The 17,289-nt window shown below is 48.1% G+C and overlaps 1 protein-coding gene across 1 annotated transcript in view; it reads right to left on the bottom strand.

The window, feature by feature from the left end:
• Positions 1-3,625: 3,625 nt before the first annotated feature.
• LOC147651445 (uncharacterized) overlaps positions 3,626-17,289 on the bottom strand; it is a 48,274-nt gene continuing 34,610 nt past the window's right edge. Inside the window, exons 4-7 of the mRNA XM_086841936.1 lie at positions 16,557-16,640; positions 12,228-12,334; positions 10,101-10,263; positions 3,626-10,001 (exon numbers count right to left, since the gene is read on the bottom strand). Of these exons, the coding sequence (XP_086698062.1) occupies positions 10,133-10,263; positions 12,228-12,334; positions 16,557-16,640 (322 nt within the window). The 3' untranslated portion in view covers positions 3,626-10,001; positions 10,101-10,132. The remainder of the gene's footprint in view (positions 10,002-10,100; positions 10,264-12,227; positions 12,335-16,556; positions 16,641-17,289) is intronic.

Below are 17,289 nucleotides of genomic sequence, written 5' to 3'. Positions count from 1 at the left end.
GCCCTATGGGATTGTGGTGTCCTCTACACCCCCCAGGCCAGATGGTCCTGGTGGGAATTGTGATGTATCCCAGCATCATTGCCCTTCTTCATCCTTTCCTGAGGATGGGAAGTGCTGTCAGTCAAACCACATCCTCCAGCACTCAGCCTCTGAGACCCTGTGTCATGACAAGAGGCCACAGCAGGCATAAGAACACGGCCACAGCCTTCCCAAGAGGAAAAGGGGGAAAGCAGATGAGGATATCTATAAATCTCTTTTTGCTGCAAAGGCTTTGATTACATTCAGCATCCCCAGGGATCTGCATTCCATGGTGATCTAGTCCTGCTTCACATCTATTCATTCTCCTCTTTTGCACTCCACAGCAGCAAGTGATGATGGAATATACACGTAATTATGCTTGTCAGGAGAATGGACATACCTTCATTTTCTTTAAAATTTTTGCTTAATGAGTTCAATGGGGTAATCCACATCACAAGATACAGCAAACCATCTTAAACCTCTCTGGACTGTACTTGGCTTGATCATCCCCCTCTCCCAGCTGCCTCTATTCAAACCACACATCTCAATCTGACTAATATCTCCTTGTGTGGAAGCTCCCCTGTGCTTTAAATCACAGACTCTACCTTTTTTTTCCCTCAAAAAAAATTCCAGAAGTGGCAGTTTTAGAGAGAGAATTTCCCTCACCCTCTTGGTAACATATCTGATTCCTGGGATTGACCACCACTGAAATCTGGTGAGACATCCAAACCCCACACCAATGCTGGCAAAGTGTCCCTTCTCACTATTCCAGACACTGAGGGATCAACAAAATTATTCATATTGTACTTTTCAGGGGGTTGCTGGAAGGGTACTTTGTCAAATTACTGGAGGGACCAACAAGACACATTCCAGAGCTTGAGGCTACTTGTATTTACTAGCAGAATCACTACTGAGTTTATATCTTATCTACAAAAACAAACCCAGAAACCTTTCCATCCCAAGAGGGAGAAAACACCATTTGCACAGTACAATACAACACAACGGTTCTCAGTGACATTGGCATGCTGAGCTTCCTTTTGCAACCTCCTGGTTAAGAAAAGTTCCAAAAAATGTGTGTTGTGTGATAAACAAAAGCAGCACAGCTGGAACTCCTGTGATACAGAATCCTGTTTCTCTGTAGTTATTTATAAACTCTTCTTTCCAATAGTTGGGAGCTTCATAAACTAGAGCAGATCAATAGACCTAAGAAGGTAGAGGCTGATCAGAGGGAATTAAATGACATTGGTGTACACATCTTTAGAAATAGAAAGAGTTGATCAAAATGTGTGGGTCAGAAAGACCTTTTGTTGTTCCTTCTTTTTTTTTTTTCCCCCAATCAGATATTTTTTCCATTTCCAAATAAAATTTTCCAAGCACTAGTCGTAAAAAGAAGTGTATTTCCTTTTCGCACGCCTAAGCTGAAGTAATTTCTGATTGGAAAATTTCCCATTGGAAAATGCCAGAAACCAAATTCATCATAGTTTTGGGAAGGGTGGCAGGGAGAAATCTGACTTGGGCCTTATTCTCCACTAAAATCCAGTCGTTGCCTTTTTTAGGCTGCTCAGAAAATGAAAAGCAAGAGCATTTTTTTCCCAGCAGCAGCACTGCAGATTTTTGGACAGATGTGGTTATTCTTCATGTGCAAGAAACTTGTGGGCTCCTGGCTGTTGAGACAGCCCAGAGATCACCCCCAGCCACGGGAATGTGAACACAGCACCGAGGTTTCTCTTCTGAGAGGCCAGAAACCATGTCCAACTCTCCAAGTTGTCTCAGAGCCACTTCCCCAGGCTGTCTGCAATCCAAATCAAATCGCATCTGACTTCAGGCCAAGTTCAGGAAACTCGATTATCTTTCTCCCCCTACGCGATGGGAGATGGCAGGTTGAGGGGAAAGAGGAGGAAGGAGTGAAAAATTAACACAAGCACTTAAGATGTTATGAAACTGCAATATGCATCTGTAGCCTGGCCCCCGGTCCTCCATCCCATACATTATTTAACAGAAAAAAAAAGCATAAATGAGCCAGAACAATAGCTAGAGGGTGGGAGAGGAATGTATATATGTATACATATATATACACATATATATATATATATATTTAATTCCTTAAACCATGCCCATTAGTTTTGTTTCTTATTTAGGATACTGCATTAATCATGCTAATATTTTACAGCCGGGCTGTACACTTTAGCCATTACTTTAATCAAAGCCATCAGCGTACCCAAGAACACGCTACCAGGTGGGAATAGCTGCTACCGCTCGCTGTTAATTACTTTGCATTTTACAGCAATCAGCAGCAGGGGCTGAGATCATAATAAATTCATGACTTATGGGTCCATAAAATCATTACCCTAGGAAAATATGTTTTATCAGGCATTCGTCGGGCTGCTGCTCAGAGAGAGATTTCTTGAAGGAAATGACACCCATGAAATTAAACCGATCCTTGCAGTCAGCAGAAATGCTAATGTGGGCACAAACAGAGACGAGGCTCGTGTGGAGCGCAGGGAGGAGAAGAGGAAGAAGGATTTCGCCAGCCAGGAAGGAGGGGAGGCACTGGGGGAAGCCTGCTCACCCCGGGATAGGCGGGACAGAGGGAGGACAGGGCACTGGAAGGCAAGGGAAGAACTAAGAGGAGGATGCAGGGCTGCTAAGGAGTCTCAGCAGCATCACTGCCACAGCCTGAGACTGCAGGAGTGTTGCTCCATGGGGCAACTCAGCACAGGGACACAGAGGGAAAACTTACTCACACCCTTCTACCAGGAGAATCACAAAATCATAGTGACCCACAAGGACCATCATGTCCAGCTCCTGGCCCTGCACAGAATCTCAACATGAGCCTGAGAGTGTTGTCCTAACACTTCTTGAACGCTGGCAGAGAGGGATCCTGCCAGATAAAGACACACTGATGAACTGATGTGCAGCAGCTTTATCAGCCCAGGCTATATTCCCTCTCCAATGGCAGTTTTCCAGAAGGGAATACAACCTTCTGATTTGGCTAATCACAAAATCTCTTTGCCTAAATAATGACACCGAGGGCTTTGCACACAGGGAATGGCAGCTTGGCCTGAACTCCCTATCACCAAAATGGGTCAACCAAAGGCCAGAGTTAAAATTCAATCCCCTAAAAGGCCAGGAAGGTTACATGGGATATCATCATTGCAGGACCTGCTCCACATGGAGCACAGCAGTGGTGTTGCAGTAACATTGAGGGTGGCAGCGAAATCAAGCAGTGCCAAATTGACATAAAGAAGCAATAAAGAAGCCTCAGGATTTGAGAAGCATGAAAGGAGCCTAAATGAACTTGCTGAATATTTTCTAAGTCTTTTCTGCACTTGCATAAAATCCCATGGCACTTGCAGAGTCATTAGCCCTGCCAGTTCCTAAAAAACAAACAATAAGTTCACTTCTGTTTTTTTCTTTTTTTTTGCAATCTAAGATCAACTGAGTTTTCTTTGGCAAGAAGCCACTGACTCTTTAGAACTCTCGTGTTTCTTGGCCTGTGAAAATGAAAAAGTGAAATGCCAACTAGAAAATACCCCCAAAGTGTTAAATTGGCTAAGCCCTTGTTTTTTGCTGTTTGTTTCAGTCTGAAAATACTAAGGAAGCTCAGTCATAGCTGGTTTGTTTGGTTTATTCGCCTCTTCCAATTACACTGTGCAAACAGGGAACATTATTTAGTGTTATTTAAGCATGAAATTATAACAGATCATTTTAAATATCAAGGCCCTAAAAATAAATCTTTCTATCAAGGCACAGCAGGTCTAGATCTACTAGCTTGTTAACATCCACCAGTGGGCAGAAGGTAGGAAAACCCCAGTGGAGACCTCTGTGTTCCTTTCTTTTCTGGGATCATAAAAGCCTGGGCAGTTTTGCTCCAAGACTGCACTGCTGGGGCTGGTATCTGAAAGAACTCTGGGTCTCATCTCCATGAGACGTTGTCTGCAAGAGGGGTTTTGTTATTCCTTCAGCCCTTCAGGCGGTTTTCCTACAAGAAAAGCCAGCCTCCAGCACCCCACACAGCTCTGGGTGGTGCCTGCATGCCCATTCCATGGAGAATGAGCCACCACACCCTGACAGCTAAATCAGGATTCTTGGCCAGAACACACCATGGTTCCCTCTCCAGACACTGCACCTGGATTTCTTTCCCTTAAAATCTAGGGAGACATGGGAAAATAGAGAGTGCACAGAACACCCAGACCATGCTGGCCAAAAGGAGAACACTTGGACCTAGACTGTGGGAGATGCTCCCAGGTCGAGTTGAAGCTTACCAGAGATTTCCACACTATAGTCCAATAAGCCAATACCACACAGAAATAACAGCCCCCAGAGCTACATTAACCCAACACCAACCTTCATGAAAACCTTCATCCAGATTCCAGTGACCTTGAGCTATATCAAAATGTTCTTGGTGTCCTACCTGAGGCCTCAGAGCAAGCCTCAGGGCTAAGGCTGCAGAAAAGCTTATGCCAAAACCTCCTGTGCAGCTCCATCAGCTGCAGAAGACCCCAACCCTATTCCCCAGCCCCATAGGGTGAGCTCCCCTCCTTCCAGACCAGCTCTGGAGGAGAGGTGATGTGCCAACAAAAACTCCTTGTGTAGAACAAGCTGTGGGTAAGAGCAGGTTGTGGCAGAGCTCTGCTGTCCCCAGTCATGCTGCTTTTCTTTGCAAGCTGTCTTTACCTTAAGAAACCCCAATCACTCTAATCCCTGGGAGTAAATTGCTCCACACACAGCCCAGACAGCTGCTCACTCCTTGGCATTGCTAGTCTGGCTTCAGCTCTGGCTGAAGGAGCGAGGAGGAACCAAGACCTGCAGCCAGGTGCTCCATCAGCCCCTCAGGAGCTCCTAACCAGCCAGGGCAAGCAAGCCACAGCCTCCCTGAGTGATAAACCGGCTTTCTTTGGGTTTGCCCCTCTAGTCAATCCCTTTCCTACCTCTCCAAGGAGCAGGAATGATCCAAGCCACATTTCAATGTCTCGGTGTGTCAACACTTTCCAAGATTCAGAAGGGCAACAGAGTGAGCCATATGGAAAGCATGGAAAATACCATACTCCAGCCAAGCCTACCTTCACCCTCCTGGAATGTGGCCAAATTACCTGAGCTAGGCCCTCCTGTGTGGCCCAGGGATAGACCATTACCTTTTTGCTTCCCTCTAGTGGGTTCCAGGTTGATTGTTTCTATTGGGGCTATATGTAACTTCATCTGACAGGTACTGCAGCCTAGAGATTTCCCCTTTAAGGTCCTACCCAGCTATAAATATCCTTTTCTTCTTCAGGGAAAGAGCGTCTGACCCAAAGTGTATGAAGCTTCCTGACAGGCTGGGAAAAGAGAAGAGGTTTAAATGTCAGCTAAAACAATCTTCATTTTCTTTTCTAAATTTGCAAAGCTCCCCGAGTCACTGGAGTGAGGAATTTGCCTGTTTGAAGTTCAGCCTGAAAATCCTTTTGCAAAATATTTGCTGAAACACAATAATGTTGGAATTGGAGGGGATTAAAACAGCTTCAGTCCTTGGCCCATCCCCCTGAAGCCCCTCTTTAAGAGGGTTTCTGTAAAAGCAGACTTAGGTCCCCATGTCTTGAAGGCACGATACAAAGGAGAGAGGGAAGGAAATAAAAACGTAAAGCTCCTAACATCACTATTATTGAAATGCCTCATTTGACATTTTGACTGTTTCAATTAGCTAACAAGGAACGCTCCACTTAATCCACCCTCAGATACTGAAAGAAATCAAGTCTTTCCCTTCCCCCATCCCAGATCCGGCCTGGCAGCTACTTCCCAGCCTCCGGAAAAATCCCAGCCTGGGTGATGGCTCCTGCCCCGGGGCAGCCAGCAAGGCAGAGCATACCCAGCCCAATGCTGGCTGACATTAGGGAGCATCCTTTCCTCAAACCCAACAGCATCAGAAAGTCCAAGGAGGAAGGAAAAGGACACCCAAAAAAACCACTGCCAGTGCCTTTCCTTACCACTTTGGGGAACACAAGAGCAATGTGGTGCTGTCAGACCAACAGAGGGGCCTCTCTCCCTCATTAGGATTAACCAACAAGGAGCCCTGGCTGGTTTGAACTGCACCGAGCTGAAAAATTACCCTCAATGATTCAGTACCCGCAAGAGAGGATAAAACACTGTGAAAACATTTCCCACCTCCTGCACACAGTCCTGGGCTAATTCGATTGGGCTAGTTTTATTTCTCCAGGATTTATCCGCCGCTGTGATTTTACGCCAAGGAAGCTGAAGTGCCGGCAGCTCTCCTGTCAGCACGTGTAACGGCCAGAGCCTTCCTCCACGGAGCGTTTTACAACCTTTAAAAACACACACACACACTCCCCATCCCACAGGTGAGCTCCTGCCTGGGAGGGGGACTCCTGGCCATTACAGGGGAGGTGCTCCACACTCCATAAAGTCAGGGCGGTCGCCTTTGGCTGGGGGAGCTCTTGTGAAGATTGATTATCCCACCAGGAGCACTTTCTTTGCTTTGGGCAGAAAAACAATTCACCAGCTCTTCCATGGCTAGACTTTCATAGACAACTCTGCAGACACCACCAATAGGATTTTCTCCCACGTTTTGGAGGTGGAGGAGTGGGCAAGGAATGATGCACACAAAGCCACAGAGATGTTTGATATCCACAGGACACCACCTCATCCAAAACAATGGTGTCCTTGAGACAGTAGACCCTTACAGGCAATGCTGTCCACATTCCTTCATATTTGAAGGGATCAAGAGTTTGAAAAATGCTGCAGTACTAGGTTAATGGTTGGACTTCATGATCTTGGAAATCTTTTCTGGCCTTAATTAAGTGGATGTAGGTGTGGAGAGCTACCTGTGACACTACCTGGTCTAACTACAAGGACTTTCAGGTCCAAACTGGAGCACCCGGAATCTGGCAGGGAGGAATAGGAGCTGCCTGACAAACTGCAGAGCAAGGTAGAGGCAATGCATCAAAAGTCAGCAAAGCCTTTTTTTTTTTTGTGTGTGTGTAAGACCCAGGTTTCTCTGTTGCTTCCAATAAGGAAAGCCTGGCACAAGTGATGGGATAAATTCTGCCCATTTTATGCCAACCATGACCTCAAGCTCTCTGTTCTGTCCCAACTAACAGCAATATTCTCCATGGAAGAAAAGCAAATTCAGGGCATATTTGGAATAGCCTGTTCCACTGCTACTTTAATAACTCCCACACCTGTGGCAAGCTTATGTTAACAAGAGATGCAATTTCCTCTACCCATGAAAATAAACATCAAAACAATACAAGTGTTTTCAGGATCATCTCAGTAGAACCTGTCTTCCTTTTGCAGGGAAACCAGCTGGCTTTGAGAGTTGTGTCAGATGCTGGCAGCTCCTCAACACCAAGTTACCTTCTATCATGTGGCTCCTCTCGGCAGTTCAGGAAAACATAAGTGTGTCAGGCAGCACTTAACTGAGTGTGAGACTGTGTGCCAAAGGAACAAAGACCTTATCCAGGTGCATGAAGGCTTTGTGGGAAACTGACCCAAATCCTCTCCTGAAATACCTTGGCTATCTTTGAGCTCCTAGCCACAACAAAAGACACACACACACTGTCATAAATAAGAATTGTAAGAAACCCCACATCCTTACATGCAGCCTCTGAGCAGGGCTGGAGTTATGTCAGATAATCACTCCTTCAAACCAGTCCCAGTGCTTCCCTGCTCCATGACTGCTGGAAGGGATCACTGTCCTTCTGCTTTGTTGCCAGTCTCCCAAGCTCATGGAGAGGCCATAACCAGCTGTCCTTGCACCAACATCTGCTTACTCTAAACATTTCTTCTCCCAGAGTGCATCACCTCTTGGCCTTGATTTTTGTGAAGCCAAACTCAGGGTGTGATAGGACTTGCATGACTCTGAATTTCTCTGCAGGCTCCTTTATACCTGCTCCCATTTGACCTCACTGGTCTTCAGAAAGACTGGCCACAGTATCCCCATTATTCCTGATGTGGTCTCAGCTGACAGCAGGGCCAACATGAGGCTTCCAACAGTCCCTGTTACTCCAGCCTTGGCTGTGTCTTGTCATCCTAGTGAATCATAGAATATTCTGAGTTAGAAGGGACCCACAAGGATCATCAAGTGCAGCTCCTGGTCCTGCACAGGACATCCCCAGCAATCCCACCCTGGCTGCCGGACTACAGGGAGCACGTCCAAATGCTCCTTGAATTCTGGCAGCCATGGGGCTGTGTCCACTTCCCTGGGAAGCCTGTCAGTGCCCAACCACCCCCTGGGTGAGGAACATTTTCCTAATATCCACCCTAAACCTCCCCTGACACAGATTCTTGCCATTCCCTCAATAACACTGTTTCATGTCCTATCACTGCCTCATCCAAGCTTTGCTCCTCTGCTTTCCCACCACACAGAGCTGGAAAGGTCCTTAATTCCTGGGAAAAGCAGCTGAAGTCCCACCTACTCAGCCCAGTACCCAGGAGCTCCCTTACCCATGAATAGAGCCATACCTTCATGGAAGAAAAACCATCTCTGGCCCTGCAGAAGAGACCTGGCAACAACTTCTCCATCCCAATCTCCCAGACAATCTATAGGCACCAAATACCTGCAGCATCCCAAGCAGAGGTGCCTCCATTAATCACAGCCCTCTGCGGTTAAAGTTATTTAATTCAGAGGTGAGAGAAGCTGCTCAGCTGTTTTTGTCCAAGGGTTAAACTTGCCCCAGCCGCACACTAAACACATTTTTTACAATCTGGCAGTGATCCTTGCCTATTAAGCATCTCTGGCTTCAGAGAAGAGGTATTGATTTATTTCACTTTTATGGCTGGAGGTATTTATTCCTATTTGCTTTCTCGCTTCTTTACCCCAGCTGGGATGGGGGAATGGGGAGGAGTAAAAAAAAAAGCCATTACAAAGCTGGTGGAGCCCAGAGGTGATGACTCACAGTTTTCTGATGGAGGGCATGAAGGCTGGGACAAGGGAGGTGGGGACCAGCTCTGGGGCTACGCCAAGTTTTGTCACAGCTTTTATTTTTGCAATGAAAAGAGGAAGATGTGTGGCTGCAAGAAAAGGAAATCACATCAAACTTCAGAGGGAAGGTTCCTATCGAAGTTGTGTCCCCATAGGGTGCTTTGTGAGTTAGAGCCTGATTGATTTGTACCAGCTAAGGACCTCAGCAAATCTCTCCTGTGGGAAGAATCTCAATGTTTTCCCGTATCTTAAAGCCAATCTAGAAAGGAAGATAAAACCATACAGCTGCAAGATAAAGCATAGATTAACATCCCTGATTTTAGCCCATCCCCATACTGCCACACAAAACCATTTCCAGGCCAGGCTCCCAGGCAGGGCCCCCACTCCAGTGGTTAACTGTTAATGGAGTATTTCCATCTCTTCCTGGTACAACTGGTGCTGGGATGTGGCTGGCTTTGTTACAGAGGGCCAGCACAAACACAGATTGGCATTTGCACCCTTCCAGATGTTTCTTTGCAGGGAGATGCCATGAGATGTCTGGGGATGTGATGAAAGCAACAGGACAGTTCAGATTCTCCAATAAAGCAGATGCTCTGGCTCATGGCACAGCTCCCATCTCACATGCCCAGCTTGTTCTACCTCCTAGTTGGGAGTCTGCTTCTCAGAAATGCCAAAAAGCCACTCACTATGAAAAAACCAATCACATCCCTTTTCAACAGCATCCAATGTCAATGTATGAGCCTTAAGCTCTGCCACAGAACCTTCTCACAACACAGGATCAGACATAAAGCATCCTGCTTTCCCGTGGCTGTCTGGACTATTTGGGGACATGGCTCAGAGGTGCACACAGCAGTGCTGGGTTAACAGCTGGACTCACTGATCTTAGAGGTCTTTTCCAGTCTTAACAATTTAATGATTTTGGTTGCAGGCATGTTTGAGGAGATGATGCTTTTCGCTCCCACATGCAGGTAATGCAGATTCAACATAAGCCTATGATCTGTAGCCACCATCTCAGGATTTCTGGAGGCGCAGTTCACGTCCCTGTATCTGAAATCCCATTGCAGAGGTTCTAGGGACAGAAAGTGAGCAAAGGCCTGACTAAAACGGAAAACTGGGGGGAAGAGGAGGAGGTAAGAGCCAGGGGCAGTGGGGAAGAGGGCAGGAATACCTGACAGGAGAAATGGAGCAGGTCCTGCTGCATCAGGCAGAGCTGAAAGGCATTTCAGGGAGGTGGGAGGTGCACTTCAGAAGTTCTGGAGCAAGAAGGGTTGGGGATTTGGAACATACAGAGGAGCAGAAGCCCTGAAGCACAGAGCACTCCAAGTCAGGGCCTAAAAAAAACAGACAAAAAACTACAGTAAAAGATTTCTGGACACAGTACAGAGCCAATGAAAGACTCTTCTTTGCACCTCACTAAACCTGCAAAACCCAGGGTCTCCCGTCAGTCCCAAAGGCTGCAAATCTCTCCTAGAAGCTTTGTGCATCCTCTGACAATTTAGCCTAGCCCTGAGAAAGGATGGGAGCTCAAATTCTTCTATCTGTTTGTCATCCCTCCTGCTTCAAAGAGAAGCCCGCATTTCCATTCGTCAAACACAACATGCAGATAGAGAAGGAATAAAAGGAAGGGGTGGGCTGGTGGCAGATAGCACAGAGCTGCCACTGAGTGCAGCCGGTTCACGCTTCATTAGCATCCTCTCTCACCAAGCTGCGAGCGCAGCCTTGCAGACTGGCTACACACAGACAGACAGGCAGGGAAGGAGCACATTTTCCATTTGGAGCCTGTCTCCCCCCTTCCCAAACCCGCCTCACCCCCGTGGAGGCTTCCTTGGGCTCAAAGGTGCACACTTCTGCTCCAGCGTCTCCCGCACTAGTTAAATATACCTTCAGGCAAACGTCAGGAGCGAGCCCAGTTTGAAACTTACTGTGTTGTCAAGATGACAAGTGCTCTGCCAGGCTGTTATTCTCTGCTGCCCTTCCTGTGTCTGTTCCCCCTCCCCTTCTCCTCATTAGATGTTCCCTTGATAAACCAAGGCTGGGTATTTTTATTTTTTTTTAATCATTTAAATGTTTTCTTAACTTCAAAACATCAGCAGCTGCAGGACTGAAAGAAGAAGAAGGATGTTTTTACACCAAGAAAGAGAGAGATTCAGCCTGCTACAACACGGCAGGATGGGTTCATGGACGGGGAAGAGCCCCAGAGTATTGTACTCATGTGGTCACAAGTAGGAGCCCAGCCTGGAAGTCTCAGTTCCCCACAGGCTGCTGCTGGCTCACCCCAGCCTGGCAATCCTGACAAGGGAGCTGGGAACAAGTCAGCACATCCTGCAGCCTCATTTACCTCAGCTTTCTGCATTCTCATGTCCAGTACGATCTTCAAAGCCCTCAGTTTCCCTCCTCCACACAACAGCCTTCAGAATCCCAACCCATGTTTATGTGAGGCTGGCATCAAGGATCATCCACACACATCCTGGGTGTGGATGACACTCAAGCATCACAGCACAAAGCAAAAAAGTCCTGAGGAATGAGCCCACAAGCCAGGCAGAAGCACAGACTGAAAGACAGACATCTGGAAGCCCAAAACACAGACTAGGGACAGAGCTCAGCAGCCCCACAGCTCAGACACTACTGATGCCAGCATGGGACTGCAGAAGGCCACAGGAAAATTTGTCTCATTGTGCTCAATGCCTTTTGTCTCCAGTAAATTCTGCCCCTCCCCACATGGCAACCTCAGGGCAAGGGGGGCCAGACCCTTACCCCCCTTCCTCCAGCATGGGGTCACCCTCACAGGGAGAGACACTGAGGGTTGACTGTTCTTGGTTCTCTGCAGGACAGGCAGCAGGGGAGGATCATTAGTTTGACTTTCTCCTTCCTGGAATACTTCTCAGTCTCTGTGCCTCCACGTCCTTGGATTTCTGCTCTTAATTACTGGATATTTTAATTTTATTGGTTAGGGGTTTGAGAAGCACAAACCAAGCTCCCCTTGAAAACAAGGTGAAGCACTGAACCTTCCTACAGGCCTTCTCTATTATATCTACCTGCCTGGGTTCCCCACAGCAAAAAATAATTCCCTTTTCCCTGTTAGGTGAGCTGGAAAGCATCTTCACTAGCAGCCCAACTCTTAGAAGAGCTTGCTTTAAGTCCTGGCCAAGCCATTGAATCAAAGCAGCTTGAGAGGGAAGATGAATTACGCATTCTCCTCTTGCCTTCTTCGACTCCGGTGCCTCTCACAGCATCTCCAAGCAGCAGCAAATCCTGCAGCTGGGGCTAAATGGTCACAGGAGTCTCCCTGCCTCACCTGGGCTCTTCCTGCATGGTTCTCCAAGGCTGGCTCCCACTCCTTCCATGAGAACATACAGCATCTGGCACTGGGTCTCTAGCCTGAGCAGGGGCTTCTTGGTACCACTGACAAATAAATAACCACAATTAGCTCCTCTAAATGAGCATTCCCATGTTCTAATAAACATCATAAAAAAGGAGAAATGAGCCTTAATTCACGTTTATTGTCACAACTGACATGTTGCAAGATCTTAATTGGACTGAAAAGAGTTTCCAGTAAGGAGATGCTGTTTAACTAACTCATTAGCAGCAGCCTGACAGAGAAGGATGCTCTAGTTTTAGGAAGAGGAAAAGAAAAAACAGATCCCACTGATTCCCCACCTGCCCATGCCCCAGACAGCCTCAGGAAGGAACACAGTAAAGAGTCTCTTCTTTACCTTAGGCACACAGCAGTGTGCAGCACACACCCATTCAAACATCTGCCCTGTGTTCCCTTCCACCAATCAAGAATGAAACCAAAAAGGGCCCTGTGGGCAGCTACCCCCAAACTGAAAATATTTGAGTCCTTCACAGTACCCATTCCTACCCACTACCTACAGGATATTCCAAAGTTCCTGAGCAATAAGGACTTCACCTCTTCTCCAGAACTGTTTCCACCCTGGGGTTCTCACAAGGTCCTGGGAAGCAAAGGAAGGACTGTAGTTCCCCATCTGCCTCCCAACAAGCAGAGGGACTGCTTTGCCTCACCTACAGAAGAAACATATTAACCCAGAGACTGACAAAATATCACCTCAACAAGGCAAACTTTCCAGCAAATTTGGAACCCCAGGGAGAGGAATGGAAAACGCAGTGCAGGTGTCACAGTCAGCCCAGCATCAGCTGCACCCCAGCACCTCTGACTCGGACAGACAGACAGCTCTGCGCCAGTTGTTCCCCCCAGCAGATCTGGAGCAGCTCCTGGCTGGTTTACTCCAGCTCTCTCTGTCCCAATGCAGATAAATTTAGTTTTCTGCTCTCACTGCCTGGGGAAGACTAGGGAGGGGGAGCTGACATCTTTCAAATGAGACCTTAAAAATAAGCTGTCTACATGTCTGGACGTTGAAGAATCCCAGGCAAAGCTTTGCCTGGATAAAAGAGCTCGTTCCAGCACCCTAACCAAGGTACCCTAACCAGACTGCTAGCCAGCCAGAAACAGCTGCAAGCATGACTGGCATTTCTTGCTGTGCCCAGGGTGCTCTAGGGGTGCCACCAGGCTGTGTGCCACGTACACATGCAGTGACAGCCCCTGTGCTTCATTCCTTCAGCTCCTCACAGAGATCTGGAGGACAGGAGCCAGAGCAGAATCAGGAATAAAAGTCCAGATTGCCCATTTTCCATAGCTGTCACCCACTCCAGTCACTAGCCCAGCTTCCCTCCCAGAGTCACTTTTTTTCCCTGGGGCTGAAAGCTGCTCTGTAAAGGCAAGTAAGCATTTGATAAAGAAAATAACAGGATGAATAAAACCATGTGTATGTACAAGAAAGCTTTTGCTCTGATGTTTAGTGCTGCAGTATGTTTTGACCTACTATTGCAAGACTCAGCTACATCTTCCCTCCTTCCAAATGTGACAGAAGGAAAAAAAGAAGCTGTGGCTGATGCTGCAGAGCCTTGTGCTGGGATTCCAGCTGACAAACAGCCTTGGCAGAGCTGCCCACACAGACACATGGATAAACCCCACACCCTCTGCTCTCCTGTCACCTGCAGGAGGAAGTGCACGGGGACATACACAAATACAGGCCTGATTCCTCACTCAAACACTCAGTGAAACACCAGCAGCCTCCAACACAAGGAGAAACACATCCCCAAGATTATATACTTCCTAATGAGGGCTGACATTTAGCAGCTACCACAAGAATCCTGTATTACCCAGAATAAAACTTACAGGCAGAACCACCCCTGCTTGGACAGGGCCAGGAGCAATAGACCTCAAACCCACCCAACACTTATGAGAAGCTGAGGCTGGCAAGTGGCATTGTGTGGCACTCAAGGGGAAGCTCGATGATTCCAAGTGGCCTTTGTTGTACAGCCTCTCTAGGCTGTCTGGCTACTATACAACCCCGTTGGCTTGTCAGTTCTGTGTTGGTACAGAGGGAAAAGGGGCTCTAAGCACCAGTATCAGAGGCTTGCAGGGTGGTGAAGACTCCAAAAAGCACTGAGATCTCACCTGGGATCTCCCCCAGGACAGGATTAAAACTCTGAGGTTTGTTGCACAGAGCTTTAGCACCAAGTCCTTCCCAGCACAGGCAGGCTCTGAACCACACACAAACCAAATGCACTTTTGTAGTGGACTCCAAACCCCCACTGGACGTGCCTCATCTGATTTACTATTGCTGCCATGGAAGGTGGATTTATTCCCAAATTTAGCAGCTGCCAAATCAATGTGAGAGTGTTCACATGGGGATTTGCCACAAGCTTTTGTTAAGCCAGGGCAGGACTTGCACGCTGAACAACCCTTCCCTCGAGAGGAAGCAGTGGCCTCGCTGCACCACAGTGTGGGTTGCTCATTAGGTATCTCACTCTTGCCTAAATCCAGTGGTGATCCTCTTTGGAGCTGGTCCCTCACCTTTCAAACATGACACAGTGACAGGAGACAAGGAGCTGACAAGGAAAAGAGGACTCCTAAACATCAAGCCCAGCTTGGCATGCAGGGCACACAGTAGCGGGTTTATTTTTTTAGCAAGCAAGTTTCCTCTCCTCCAATCAACTCTGAGGCAATAAGAAGTGGGTTTCAACATGGCATAAATCTGCCACCAGCATATCAAGGCTTCAGAATAGCAAGGGCACAGACAATTGTCCAGTGGAAAAGAAAAAAAAAAGGTCAGAGCAGTAACTCTTGCAGTATTTGTTCCACAAACAGAGAAGGTTTACACAGCTTTTCTGGCCTATTATAGGGCAGGAAATAAATCTCAACAGAAACTCATCTTCTTCTCCCTCTTTTTGCAGTTGAATCTCTTTGCCTCCCGCCCCTTGCCATGTCCCCAAAATGCTTTGCAACAAGATGTCAGTTACACAAGCCAAAGCTGAGCCCCAAGAGCCAGTGGAGAAGTGTATTAAATTTAATAGCATTGCTCCAGGTAATCTATGACCACTTATAATCAATTGTCCATGCCCGCTGCAGCATGACTGGAGCCATTTTCCCAGGCTGCAGGTGCAGGACTGGCAGAGAAAGCTCTTGCACAGGCTGGGGGAAAGCTGTCTCACGGCCTTGAGAGGCTGAGGCACAGCCAGACAGCTCATCTCTGCTGCCACACTCCTGCAAAGCCAGGTCCAAGGTCTCCTGGGGGATTGGAAAGCTCAGGCATGACCACACCAACCTCAAAGAGACCATCAGCTGTGCTGGGGGAAAACCAAGGAGGAACCTGTCTCTCTCCTTTGGCATCAACTCAAGGAAGCAAGAAAAGGATCACTGCCTGTTTTATGTAGGGGGAAATGATGCACAGGGACATAGGAATGATTTCTCCCCTGCTGTGGCAGAGCTAGGAAGTGACTAGCATCTCCCGCAGCACCTGAAATCCAGTCCCCCTTCCACACTTTGCAGCACCAGCATCATTCTGCTGCTCAGGAGCAGCTCCAGGCTCCTCCACAGCGCTGAGGGGGAGCATGAGCAGCCCTGGGCAAGGGGCCAGGCTGCCAGAGGGGAGAGGGAGGGGATGGAGTACAAGAGGAGAGCTTCAGGAGCAGGGCTTGCTCCTACCATCTTTGCCATACAGGAAGGAAACGCTGTCACACCCACCTCAACACTTCTCTTAGTGGAAGTGGTAGGAATTAGCTGAAGAGGAGACTGCCCCACATCCCAGGTCAGCTGTTGTCACCACACCAGCCAAGTTCAAGCAAGATCTGGGTCTAGCCTCTATTTCTGGTCCACAGAGTAAACCCAGTTCTCCCAAGATGAGTGTACACTTAGATTCATAAAACCCCAAGGAGCCACGATGAGTACAAATGGCCCAGACCTTTGCTGGATATGGTGTTTCCCTTCCCCTGTGCTCAGCTCTCTGGGGGCCTTGGCAAGGGGCTGAATTTTGTTGCCAGCTTCCAGGAGGGCTGTAATAGGGAAGAGTTACAGTACCCCAGTTACACATGTGCTGCATTTCACAGTGCTCAGGGACAGGAACACATCCCTGGCTTTCTGAGTCTTCCTCTCCTTTTCTTGACCCCAAATGGGTTGAGTCCACGATAAAACGTGGTCAGAAGCCAAGTGGGATTGGCCACAAGCTTGAAGCAAAGCTATCAAGTGCAGCCAGTGAGGGACTGCAGCCTTCAGGCTCCCTCCATCTTTCTCCCTTGACGCTTATATGGACAAAGAAAGTACCTGTCACGTTGGCACCCAGGAGAGAAGATAAACACAGGCACAGCCTCTGAGGTGTGGTCTCCATCCAGCATCACAGCAGAAGCCCTGGAAAAGGAGAAGGGTGTTGAGCCCAGGATCCCCATCACTCGGGCAGTGAGCAGAGCCAGGTGCAGGGAGGAGGTGACAGCAAGTGACAGCTCTAAGTGTGCATCAGTAATGACAGTCCTCTCTCCAGCAACATTTTCCTTCCCTAAGCTCCCAGCTCTCCTCCAGCCAAAGACAAGGCCCTAGTCCCACACAGGCAGCCTCCACCCATATGGGGAAGAGCAGACCCTCTGTCTGCATCCCCAAGCACACAGAGAAAACTAGCTGAGTTTTGTCACACCAAAGGACGCCCACCACCTCCAAAAATCCCTGCTATCCCCCTGACCAACAGGCAATTGTCCGAACAATCAATCCTGAGCCAATTTCACCACGGGGTGGGGAAGGACAGCCAGAAACTACTGTCCAGCCTAAGACCGCTGCTCCCCCAAGGTCACACAATTCAAGCCACTCTCACTGAGGACGCGATAAGAGGCAGCGGGCGCTAAGCTGTCCACTTCAGCCCAGCGTTAATCTCGGAGCTTCTCCAAAGCCTAGCACGGAAGGGATCCACGGAGCCAGCCCGGGAAGCAGCGGCGGGGCTCCTGAACAGAAACACTGCCATCTAGAGGCCCATTGCCTGGGAAAAGGGTTGGGAAAACCTGGCAGGAAT

This window comes from Cyanistes caeruleus, chromosome 9 (genome assembly GCF_971803275.1).
Source record: "Cyanistes caeruleus chromosome 9, bCyaCae1.hap1.1, whole genome shotgun sequence".
In the NCBI taxonomy this organism is placed as follows: domain Eukaryota; kingdom Metazoa; phylum Chordata; class Aves; order Passeriformes; family Paridae; genus Cyanistes; species Cyanistes caeruleus.
The sequence above is the reverse complement of the archived record's forward strand: the minus strand, read 5'-3'. Positions and strand labels throughout refer to the sequence as shown.